Consider the following 13240-nt stretch of genomic DNA (forward strand, 5'->3'; position numbering starts at 1 on the left):
TGTAATCCCTACATAACGATGACAGACCTTAATACTGAACCCATCACTCAAATCATTAAATGTGGACTTTTTATCAATGCATATAACTTTAATTATTACATATTTCAGCTATCTCTAAAACAAATATCCGAACTCCTCACCCATACACAGCACAGCATACTGTAAAATGGGCCAGGACTTCTTTGTATTACTCTACTCCTATTTATTCAGAGTGAGAATGGTTATTTTGCCTTGTTGAATAGCCGGCAGGTAACTTGTAGAGTTGGAATGTCCTCACCATCCGTCATCTGAACCTGAACAGGCCCTCAGCCATGGAGCAGGCTCCCAGGGAAGGAGAATCAAGTCCATGTTACAGTCTGGTATCCTTGTCTCCTGGTATCTACACCATACATATTGTTCTATGTAAAATGGGGTTTCATAAAAATAAACTGCTTTTTTGTATCTCTGCCTCTTGGGTTGTAGAAAGTCAATCATTTATTCCATGGCAATGGATGGGCTCCTGTTCAGTATCGCTTACTGTATGCAAATCTGCTGCCTCGTTTTGAACAGCTCATCTCATAAATAATCAGATTTTATGAATAAGATAAGTTGGAAATTCATGAAACCTGTTCAAACCTGTTGTTGGTTTTGTAATAGATCTCCTCCTTGTGGCTGATGAGTTATTAATCCTGACATCAGCATAAGACACGTACCTACCTCTCGACTACAGAGCTTGCTCTTCAGTTGCACAGCAAGGAGTTCGTCTGTGAACAGTATGGTTTGCGCTTCATGTCCAGACCTTGCCTTTCCATTCAGTTCAATGGGCTGAGATGCCAATTCAATACATCACAAGTCCAGAACAATTTAACAAATACAAAATCACAGAAAAAAATTGCAATAAAAAAAACTACTAAACGTATAGCTTGCTAAATTATTTATTATGATTATACAATCCAGGAATGACAACAGAAGTCAAAGACTGGAAAGCAATGCTTTATGAATGCAAAAAACATTATTGAAATTAGGTGCAGGTAAATGTATGATAGAGTAATTCTCAGAAGCAGTGCTAGGACTTGCAGCTTTCTAATGCACACTGTAAGAAGCTCTCTACACTAATATCTCATTTAGAGCAAGCATTTCCGTAGTTACTTTACAGAATGGATCTATTTTATTAGCTCGGCCTAATTTTCATACCAGTGTACTTGTAGGAATAATTATATCCTTTCCCTGAAGACCAGTTGATTCCATCTGCATAGGTCACATGGGACCCTTTCAGGTAAAGACCGTTTAGGTTGGAGCTATGGCAGTCATTATACCACCATGCTCCTTTATATGTCTCAGGGCACTTACTCAAAGACACGTCTTGATCCTTCGTAGAAAATGGCATGTTGTTATGACCCCCTAGAGAGTCACCTAAGGTCAAAACAAAAGTCCAAATTAAAATAAGACAGATGTTTTAAGAACATAAGAACATAAGAACATTTACAAATGAGAGGAGGCCATTCGGCCCATCTTGCTCGTTTGGTTGTTAGTAGCTTATTGATCCCAGAATCTCATCAAGCAGCTTCATGAATGATCCCAGCGTGTCAGCTTCAACAACATTACTGGGGAGTTGGTTCCAGACCCTCACAATTCTCTGTGTAAAAAAGTGCCTCCTATTTTCTGTTCTGAATGCACCTTTATCTAATCTCCATTTGTGACCCCTGGTCCTTGTTTCTTTTTTCAGGTCGAAAAAGTCCTCTGAGTCGACATTATCAATAACTTTTAGAATTTTGAATGCTTGAATCAGATCACTGCATAGTCTTCTTTGTTCAAGACTGAACAGATTCAATTATTTTAGCCTGTCTGCACACGACATGCCTTTTAAACCCGGATAATTCTGGTTGCTCTTCTTTGCACTCTTTCTAGAGCAGCAATATCCTTTTTGTAACGAGGTGACCAGAACAGTTTTAGTGGTGTCCATAATTTTAGTTCTCTTGTAATAAAAACCAATGACATGCAGATACTGTTATTTGCACCATGAAAACGGTGTGTAAAACTCAAATCTCATCTCATTCCAGTAGCAAACAGGGGCTGCCACCAGCTCCATCTCCAGTCTACAGTCCAATCAGCAACAGGACATTACACAAAGAGTCAAACATATTTCTTTTTGCTGCAGTTTGAGATATAAAATCCTCGAGTTCTTTCCATTGGGCTGCAATAGGTAACCTCCACCATCAGTGCAAGAGTGACATCTGCCAGCCCTCAATCCTAGCTGACAGCGTCCCACTTGAAATGGATTTGATCGCAATACACTGCTGATGGAAATGAACAGGTGTGGTTTCAAATGGCGTTCAAGTACATGTCCCATAACATTGTGAAATGGGTGTAATGTTATTAATTGTACATAAGTGATTGTGAAGACATTTGTATTTTGATGCATCACAAATGATGTTTAAATAAAAGCAAAATTAAATTTGTTTATCAGGCTAAAAGTGAATTGCATTTGGCCCTTTGAAAAAGCGTTCTTTCATTAAGGCTTTGTGAATCTGGCTCAATATAAATGGTGCTTTTGTCTCAAAAGCCAATCATTCGTATTGTCAAATTGTGATTGGAGGAGGATAGATCTGAGTTCTCAGTTAGAAACTGGCCCATCAGTAAATCTCACATGTATGTGTTCAGATTAGTCACATTTAAACAATTTGCATAGGGGGTGTAAATGCATTATATTTCAATCATAAACATTTTATAGCACTAGGAAATTAAAAAGAAAACTTACCAGCGGTACCACCTGTAAATTTACCCAGTACTAGCTTGTACTTCTCAGATTCCCCCAGGATTTTAAATGACTGGTATTTTGCAAAGGTTTTTACATTGTCAAAGTCTTCAAAATCAATACGTAATTCATGAGAACCTGTAAGAATAATAATAGTAAATATTAGGAACAATGTACATCCAACTGTACTTAACAAGGCTGTCATTTCATTGAGGGGTTCTGGAAACCACAAGAGCCTCAAGAACCCTGGGATGGAATTCAAGTTTTATATGTAGACGTGAGAGATCAGAGATTCATTTGATATTATTGTGTTCTGTATCATTCTCTATTGTAGTTTTCTGCCTGCAGGGCTGCTTCTTAACAAGACTCACAGAAGCTGATTTTGTGAAGATGTGGGGAAGCACACAATACCTCGGGGGCAGGGCGATCAAAAACCACTCTGCTGGGAAGGAGCTTTTAGGAAAGTTTGCAAACTTCACCCAAACTGAACTTCTCTCCAAGTAGATCAATTCCCTGTTACTTAGCAACATTTGAGGAGTTGATAATACAAAGCTGGAAAACAAAGAATCCAGACTCCTACAAAGATCTAATAAATAAAATAAAAAAAGAAATATGCAAATGTAACAGGGTCAAGAATGCCCTGTTCATATTTATTTTACACTTGTATGTTATTATTTTTATAAGATTGTTTAATTGATTTGATTAGTGCACGCTTTGTGTTGTCTGACACTTTTTGATAATTGGTTTGTATCACGTTATGTTGGCTTCTCCACCCGCTTCCCTATGTTTCCCCTGTTGAGCACCTAGTAATTGAATTATTGATCAATTTCATCAATAGCACATGTTTCTACAAACAGGATGGCCATCCTGGTGTTTATATGTCTGTGCAGGAGTGGAACACAGTGTTTGGAGCGGGGAACGATGAGTGAGAGACGGAAACGGACCAGTAAATGGAGCATCCCGACAATAAATATTGGGCTGATGGTATGCCTGTGTTGAATAATGAGCGCGATCGAGTGTTTTTAGCCTATTTGGTAGTCGATTGCAGTTTAAGAAGTGCACAGAATAGGCTATATTGCGATGGGGGGGTATTTGTACTTTTATACTGCGGTATTGTTTTTATTGTGACAGTTTTACCGTGTCTTTGAATGTGTATCTCCACTTTATTGCTGGGTAACAGCGTTGTTGCATTTGCACTTTAATCCATGACCTCATTCATGTGAACCTTGTTTAACTGCTTGAAATCTTGCTACCTGTTAGTAGGTGAATGGAATTGTTGTTTTATTATCAGTACCGTTTGAAACTAGGTGTTGCTATTGGAAGTTTACAATAAACAAACACTTGTTAAAATGTATCTGTGTGATTTTCTTGGCGACCTTGTTCCTACATTTTTAGATCTGTCATCTGAATAAAAAGAACCTAAAGGATTTTTAATTTGTTCGGTGCCTTATTGCACTGAACATGTGTAGTCAGGCTACATTAGTACTTTTATATTCAACACCTGCTACATCTTGTGATATTTTGGAATTAAAGGCAGGTTTGTGGTGCGTTTGTACGCTTCCGTGACCGGGGAGGTGTTAAACAAAGAAATAAAGTAAAAAGAGAAGTAAAGTTTACATAAACTGATATATTATAATTGTAAGTTCAGGACATTTCAGACAGTGTGTTCTTCAACTTCAAAAATGTCAATATCTAAGTAGAACTAAACACAATGCAAAACAAAACAGAATCAGAATACTAGAAATACTTTATATTTTAATAATTGGCTGCAACGTTTCAGCTTCTGTCTTCTTCAGATAGCATGGTAGAAATAGCCAGATAGACATCACTCTGAATTCATAATTCATATTGGAGAGTATGTGGACAATGATATGCTAGGATAAGTGTATATGACAGAGACACTGTGTCCACCAGTGGGTTGCTCAACACTGTCATTAGGCAGGATAGTATGTAACCTGTAGTGAATGTACCTGTTAATGTTAATAAATGAATGTTGTCATTCCCCAGCCAAAACTCTGTCAACTTGCTGCCAAATCCTCTCTTGTATGAATTCCAGTCCCGAAAGAAGTCTACTGATCCATCCATACGTTTCTGGAATACCTGCAGTGGCATCAACAATAACTTTAAGATTAGATTTGAGAAAGAAACAAATACTGTGACATATCTGTATTACTGTCTCTGAACTCTCTCCAGCCAAGCAGAGTAATGAAAGTCACTCGGCAGCCTGTGGTTTCTGAACCTATTTAAGTTTACACACTTACCAAATTAGGGGATGTTTTTAACCACAGGTTGGGAACCTCAGAGCTAAGGAACGAGGGAAGGGTTTGTGGGATGACTTACAAGCCAGCCTCCTCCGTCTGTGTCCATGTCACAGTACACACTGATGCTTTTGTTGCTCTCCGTGTACACTGTGTACCAGCCACTCAGTGTGTGTCCTTCTTCTAGCAGCTCCTTACAGTTCTTAGCGCCTGCATTGATAGCACAACATACATTCAAATGTCATTTTAATGAGGTTTTCATCATTATTATTATTATTTATTTCTTAGCAGACGCTCTTATCCAGGGCGACTTACAATTGTTACAAGTTATCACATTATTTTTACGTACAATTACCCATTTATACAGTTGGGTTTTTACTGGAGCAATCTAGGTAAAGTACCTTGCTCAAGGGTACAGCAGCAGTGTCCCCACCTGGGATTGAACCCACAACCCTCTGGTCAAGAGTCCAGAGCCCTAACCACTACTCCACACTTTTTATTTATCATTAAACCTCATCTGTACCAGAATGTTTTTCCTCTAAGATTGGGCAGTATTGCTGTCATACAGTAAGTCCCAGGGACCCTGTGCAGGAGAGACTATGTAGATTGCAATGAATAATGGACTTCAATTGAAGTCAAACAATAAGTCAGGTATTCTGGTGCCAGACAATATCAGCCAATGAAGTGTTCTTTGTAGTCATTTTCAATATGGATAAGTTGTTTCCTACTCATTTCTTGTGTTCTTTTTTTGTTTACTGTATTAAGTGATTTTACCCCATATCACAAGAGCATTGTTGGGAAGAAGGCTGGCTGAAATTCTTGTTCAGATTCAGAAAAGGTTTATTTATGCCAGGATACTTCATTAAGTTCATACAATGCTGTAGTCATGGGCCATAGTTACGAGACCGTGCTGTTCGTGTTCCAGCTTATAACAAGAATGAAAGCACTGGTGCAGTGCCAATATGGAGCAAATGGGAGCCATGACCATACCGCCTTATAACTGGTTCCATGGTATGAAAGACCTCTATAAAGGTATATTGTTTGACTAGGTGAAGACCATAAGAGTGATTAAGAGGTTAAACTTATTTATAATTGCACTGTACCTTCAAAACTGTAACTAGAAGAAAAAGTAACATGGGGTACCTGCAGATAACAAAAGCCTTGCCATTTAAATATTTCTATAGAACAGATTTACCTTTGTCTCCTTGTGTAACCTTTCCAATTGGCCCAGGTTCACCTTTCATTCCTAAAAAGCCACAGTATAAAGTAGTTCAGAAAACAGACACCCTGATCCACTCTCTCCTAGACACACCCCTTTGTTCAGAGCTATCATAAGAACAGAGGAAATGTTGACATGAGGACAGGCCTTTGAGGCCTTTGCTAGCACACCGGGTGCCTCTTCTGGAGGAATTGAAATGTGATAATATTGTTCAAACTAGAACACAAGTATATACCTCACCAGTGAAATCTAAATACAGTTTTATAGAATTCAAGCATTCTGTTCACCTTTGTCACCAACTGGACCCATCTTCCCAAAGGCTCCAGGTTCACCTTTCGCTCCTATAAAAGCATACAAGACCTTTTAGAAGTACATCCGGTACACTCTCTACTGTATACTGGTATTACTCAAGCTACTGCACATATAATAGAGTTCTGACAAGAACTAACTCTCAGAAAACTCCCAACTGAACATCCCTGTAAGAAAACATCCCTAAATAAAAGGAGGAATGCTGATAGCAAGAAGTTGGAAAATAACAGGATTACTCAGGAATAGAATGAATGAAACAAAAATACATGATAAAGACAACGAAAATGTCATGAAAAACATAACACGAACAAAAGGCAGACCATTCTTATCCCTCAAATAAACAACTCAATCTGCAAATGCAAACAAACAGCCACAGCTCCCACAGCTGTGTATTTTTTATATGTCATTTTTGTGCTTTGTGTGTTTTTTCTGGATATATTTTTAGATTTCTAATGTATTTGATTGCTTCTCAATCGCATACATTTTGTTTGTTAAGTTTGCAATCCAACTCAATGTTAAGATTGCAATACAAACTAAATCTGCAGTGGACTCATATTAGCAATGGGGAAATGAAAGGGGTAAGGAAGAAGGAAAACACAGACATAGCCATTGGCTGCATTCCCCCACTCCCAGCCCTGACAGAGTTGCGTAAATGAAAAGCACAAACACTTCCAGCTGCCTGGAATTTAGAGGGACGTCAATGGCAGGAAATGTCAATAGGCTTATATTAGCACTGATTGCTTCATTTGTTTGGCACAAAGAAAGCTCAGTTTCATGTTAAGGGTTACGGTACCTTTAGCCCCCACAGAACCTTGTTCCCCTTTACTGCCCGGGATCCCCGGAATGCCATTGGTCCCCGGCACCCCAGGAAATCCCGGACACCCCTGAAGGATAGTCAGCCTTTCCTGGTTATTCAGACCCACCAGTTTCACCTCTGGAACACAAGAGAGTGCAGATTCAGAAGGAATCCGTGTATACCGAAAACAAACTGGAAGTTTGATTAAAATAAAGAGGTCAGTTATACAGTGATGCAACCTTATCACGGTGAAAGAAATTGCATCTGTAAACACAAGATACAAACCCACTAAATACAGAGCTGAGAAGGTCTGCAAACTGGAAAGAGTAGCTGAAAAAGTAGAGGAAAGGTGAATCTGCATTTCAGCACTTCCTTTGATTTAGAAAGGGGCCAATTAATAATAATTTCTCTAGTTTAGATTGTATAATGTGCTTCACAAGTGTTCACATATTCACATTTATAATTTCTCCCAATGCATGGTGGTTTAAAACCCACCTCCCCTTTATTCTTCATTAGCACATCAACCTGTATTTTATGATATGCAGATCAAGGATTCATTATTATTATTATTAGAAAACTCCAAGTGAGGTTATTTGTTCCTCCATTTTCTCCCCAAGTTGAAATGTCCAATTTGAATGTCTCCTTGCCACTGTAACCCATGTACTGAAGATAAAGTTCTCCTCTCTTCCCCCTGCCTCGCCCAGCAAACAAAACGAATGTTGCGTAACATTTTAAAGTAAGTAACAGTACTTACCAGGGCAGGTTTGTTCAGCATTGGTGTATGAAGTAAAGCACAGTATAAGTAATACATTTGTTAATTTCTGGAGAAGCATTCTCCTAGTATTAGTGTGAGTGCCTCTTTTTCTATTGTAGTCCTTTATCATTGTGAAGTTTACTGCGGAGAAACACCAATATAGATACTCGAGACTTCCTGCCTTTAACTGAACCTAAATCCCCACCGCTGGAATATTTCTATTCCTGAGTGTATTGTAAGGCTCAGCTGTTTCGCAACCTTTCCACCATAGCTCCAGAACATGTATAGAGTCCAAAGCAAATAGTGCATGGTTCAGATATTCAGTTTATTAACAAAACAGCTGTTTTCAAAACAGATACACGTTCCAGTACAGGCTATGAAACAATATATTTTGTACAGGACAAGGGATATTAATAAAGAAACAAACAAATAAAGTAGAACATGATCTAGTTGGATGTGTACAGATCTAGCTCCCACGGCTGTGCTTCGGCACATTCATAACCACGCCCCTCACATGGACTGGAGGCGGGGCTAAGCGTGACCACCAAACACTAACTGGTGGATATTTCCTATTCAGGGCTGGCACTAGGTTAACCAGGGCTATAGGTATGTTACCCCCTCTGAGTTAAAACTAAAGAATTACTGTTGTGTATGGTATGGTTAAACTACATTAGTTACAGGTAAAGCCTAATGAATAGCTTTAAACTATAACATATTCAAATATTATTATTTATGATGATGTAGAATATGAAATGTTGCTAATAATGATTCCACTGAGGTTGTTGGGTTCTTTATTGGATAATTCAAGCAGATCTATACACAGCTAAACAGGTACAGTCACCAGCTTTGTTTTCACTCCCTTGCACTCTCTCTAGCCTAAGCTAATCAAAGCCTGAGTTGAACACTCAGGCATAGCAAGTCAACTACTACTGAATTAACTATGGCCAGGTTTCCACGCAGTTTAGACACTCCTAAGTTTAAATTCACTCTCCACTGTCATGACTTACGTGACGTAGCACACACGCCACGCATATTCCTCATGCTATAGGAGGTGTGTCTAAAACTTTTGAAGAGGAGGATATTTATCTGAGGGCTGTGGCCCCCGTGCTCACGTAACTATATCATGGTTCATCCTGTTATTGTTGCTGCTATTAAGCCCCCATATAAATTGCTGTCACAAGTCTTTTCTGTACTATTGCTATTGTTGTGCTATCCATGTAAGTTATTTTATTATATAGGATGAAGTGAGGCTATGCGTCACGGATTAAGTTGGATAGTGGAATAGCTAACAACAGAGCCTGTGGAAGGGTGGTGGGCAATTCACTGACACACATGGGAACAGGTTTTATTTGAAACGTCGCTTGGCGCACTGATTTATTTTTGCCACAAGATGCGCCAGACAGTCAGCACAGATCTCCCCTGTCACAGAGCTGTAGAGGTTAGAGCTCTTTAGAGGAGGTTTTTATTGTTATGCCATAATGTTATATTTGGATGGTATTATTCATGTCTTGTCTGTGTAATAAAATTGTTGAAATACTGTGACAAAGAGCGAATGAATCTGAATCAACAATCTCCCTCTCGACCTGTGAGAGCACTGTACAGCAGTGTGGCAGGGCAAAAGCCCTGCACGTGTAAATAATGTATTGTATTGTATTGTGTGTATGTATAGTTTAAAAATATATATAGAATAAATGTGCACTAGATATGGCAGGTTTTTGCAGTTATAAATAAAGTTGTGAAGTTTTGAATTTAAGTTTGGCAGGGATGGGGTTAAATCCAACTCTGCCAAATCCATGTGCAGAATGTGGCTGGGGCTTAATTGACTAATTGATGATCAATTAAGCCCAGCCACATGGTATAAAAAAGGAGCTGGAAAGCCAGTTTGGTTGGTTTTTGTTTCAGCAAGCATGCAGCCTCACTACTGTGTGGACAGCGTGCGTGCGTGCGTGCGTGCGTGCGTGCGTGCGTGCGTGCGTGCGTGCGTGCGTGCGTGCGTGCGTGCGTGCGTGCGTGCGTTGTATAGGGATTAATTTAAGGGATTTTTATCCCACCCCAGTTTATTTTAGTGTGTCAGAGTAGGTTCCGGAGCGGGACCTCCCTTTTAGTGGGAGCAGCGCTAAGCCAGTGTGTGGCAAACTTTTGTTTTTAGCTGTTTCTCACTGTGTTTTGTTTTGCATTTTTTTGGAGCTCTTATTTTTATTACGCTATGTCTGTGTATGTCCTCCTGCACTAGGGCTATCATTGCTGGTACCCTAGTGGCAGCCACCTGTCATAACATTTTGTTTACTTTAATAAAATCGTGACGCCTGAGTGGCATTGTCAGCTGCATCCCTCTGTCTCTCTCTCTCATCATTCAGCGGACACCCACAAATAAAGTAGCAGGTACTAAGACCCCCTGTTACAAGCAGGAATTGCGTTCCCCGTACTGAATGTTTCGGCAGTTCGTTCCGGGGGCAGTCAGAAGTCGGCCATTCAGGAAAGGGATGGCGTTACAGTACCAGGAGTCCCTGCCCTAGTACGGTAAGCAAAGATTCATTCATGAATTGGAGGAGACGTGATTGAACTAGCTATCGGAGGGGGCGGGGCTGAGGGTACTTTAGGGGGACGTGACGCCATAATCGGTTCCTTTGTTGTGGTTGATGGGAGGAAACGAGCACTGTTTGGAAGGAGAGTTAAGTGTTTGGTTTGTTTTTGCAATCGTGTGTGTTTTGTCTTTGTCAGACTGATTAAGCACGGATCTGGGAGCTGCAGCCTGAGGCCAGCGATTCACCCGGACTTCACCGCACCTGCACTTAACCGGCATCATTGTGTCCAGCACCGCACCTGCACTCGAGCACTCGCTGTCCGGAGACGTGTTTGTGTTTGTGTTGTGTTTGTGTTTTGGGATTATTATTTCGGGACTGCAACCCCTTGTTTTGGCGCTGGCAATACCCATTGCTGGGTAGAGCCAGCTTTATTATTTAATTACTGGTCAAGGAATAAAAAGGAACTTGAACTGTGTGTTTTGTCCTTGTCTGGAGCACCTGCATCACCCATTCATCACGCACTACAACCCACACGTTCACAAATACCTACTTACTGTTCTTGTGGTTCCTGTACATCTGTGATGGTCTGGGGTGGTCCAACTGAATCCTGTGCACAGGAAAAGAGAAAGAAAATAAGGTTATTAAATAGGAAAATAGGATGATTTTGTGTACCGGAGCTCCGTCCCCTTTCTAGATGACCAACTTCCGCCTAACCCTGGGAATGAATTGTCTGACCATCCAGTCCAGGGCACTCTATTCACTTTACAGTGTGCCCTCACAGGTAGGGAGGGAGATGTATCATCAAGAATCATTTTGTCTCTGTCCAATTTTTCATTCTGGTTTGGTTTTTGAGTCTATGCTGGCACATCTTAAGCATTTGTTCCATGGCACTCGTGGTATAGCTGAACAAATTGTGAAGAGACTGGCCATCGCTCAACATGCAACTACGCATGCTCTGGACACCTTTTGAAACCTGAAACTGCAACAAAATTGGTAACTTTGAATGATGGCGTCAAGTTTTTCCTTCCGTTGAAGTTTCGAATTCCTCATATAGACAGCATTATCAATGGTTTATCTGCCCAAAGGATGATGAGAAACGGGGAAGTTTATAATGGCCTCATCTACAAAAACAAACAGAGCTCTGTGAGTTATTTAGTACGTTTTGAAGAAAACGGTGGAGAGATCAGTTTTGGTCAGGTGGAGTATTTTATCAAAGATGACAATAATGGTTCTGCAGTTATCAATGTTTATAGAAACGTACACATTAATGTGTGTCAGAGAGGTTTGCCAGAACCCAAAGATCCAGTGATTAAGGTGTTTTTTACATTAAGGTTTATTGGATGTCAGTTCACTGCTGTGAAGAAAGCCAGGAATTACATGTTTATAAAATGTTCAGAGATAAAAAAATGTTCAGCAGAATTGTATTTGTACCTAGTGATGATGATGGTGTTGATGGATCTGTTTTGTCAGTATTAAAAAGCTATCAGCATAACTGAAAATAGTTCCTTTGTAGAGAGAACTATCTTGTACTATTTTATTGTTACATAGTTGAGCACATTCCTGTTAATATATAATTCCATTGTGACTGTTTCAATATCAGCAGGTACTATTTGTTAGGAGGTGTACACGTCTTGATTTTGTTCAGATTAAGGACTCAAGCCCTGAAGGAGTTTTTTGTTTTTGTGATGTTTTCTCCCCATTCTCTTTCTGTGTTTTATTTATTATACTTGGATGGAGCTGTCTAGTATGCCACGTTGCACTTGGATCCTCTGAAAACAGCTGACGCCCACTATCCTGCTAATAATTCAAAGTCACATTCAAACTCGGAACTCTTGATATTTTGGTGTACTTTTGATATCATTAACATCAAATTTGTGTGAATTTGGCACAGAATTACCCAAATATAGTGGGACACTGAACTTGATTTTATAGTGACACACACATCGGTCACGTGAGGAGAAAAGCAAGGTGGGGGATCGTCAATTGCATTACGAATTGTAAATATATTGATCATTACTTTTTAAAAATATGTTTTATGATAAATTAATTTACATTAATACGATTATATAGCGTATATGTCGTATGTTTAATTGTCAATGCGAAAGAAACGGATAGAATATCTTTGTGCTGCCTTTAGCTATATCAACACGTGTTGACGTCCTACGTTTTTTTGCCACGGAAACGGGAATGATCAATACTCGTTCAGTGTAACTAATAACTTTGTTGTTAAAATATATATTGTCATGTTAGCTATACATCCAGAAATATCTATTTAAGTCTAAAAAAATTTTAAATAGCTATTTTTAGAATATACAAAATAGCATAGTATTATAAATGTGACCTTAACGAGTGATTTCTGTATATTCAGTGTGCAATTTTTGCCTCTTCACACAGTGAAAGCCTATATATGCTTAGTTTATTTCCCATGAATTAAGTTGTATTTTACAGTGTGCTGAAATTGAAAATGCGTTAAGGCTGTACTGTAGCAAGTTAGATGCGCATTTTTTTTTTTTTTTTTAAGACTTTATATTGGGCCAATTTTATCTTTGATGTTGAAGTACCATGTTCGTTTAATTTTACGTGTGTGCAGTAAATGGATGAAAAATGTCTTGCTTGCACATAGCAATGCATCTTTAAATCAAACT

General features: G+C 39.3%; 1 protein-coding gene across 1 annotated transcript; it reads right to left on the bottom strand.

The window, feature by feature from the left end:
- Nucleotides 1–898: 898 nt before the first annotated feature.
- Nucleotides 899–8293, bottom strand: LOC117423554 (ficolin-1-like). Its single transcript, XM_034039539.3, has 8 exons — nt 8071–8293; nt 7314–7454; nt 6499–6552; nt 6188–6238; nt 5075–5202; nt 4705–4834; nt 2738–2872; nt 899–1392 (listed from the first exon to the last, which is right to left on the bottom strand). The coding sequence occupies exons 1-8, from the start codon at nt 8198–8200 to the stop codon at nt 1151–1153; spliced, it is 1011 nt and encodes a 336-aa protein (XP_033895430.1). The 5' UTR covers nt 8201–8293; the 3' UTR covers nt 899–1150.
- Between the last annotated feature and the right edge of the window lie 4947 nt (nt 8294–13240).

The sequence above is a fragment of the Acipenser ruthenus genome, chromosome 17, assembly GCF_902713425.1.
Source record: "Acipenser ruthenus chromosome 17, fAciRut3.2 maternal haplotype, whole genome shotgun sequence".
Classification (NCBI taxonomy): Eukaryota; Metazoa; Chordata; class Actinopteri; order Acipenseriformes; family Acipenseridae; genus Acipenser; species Acipenser ruthenus.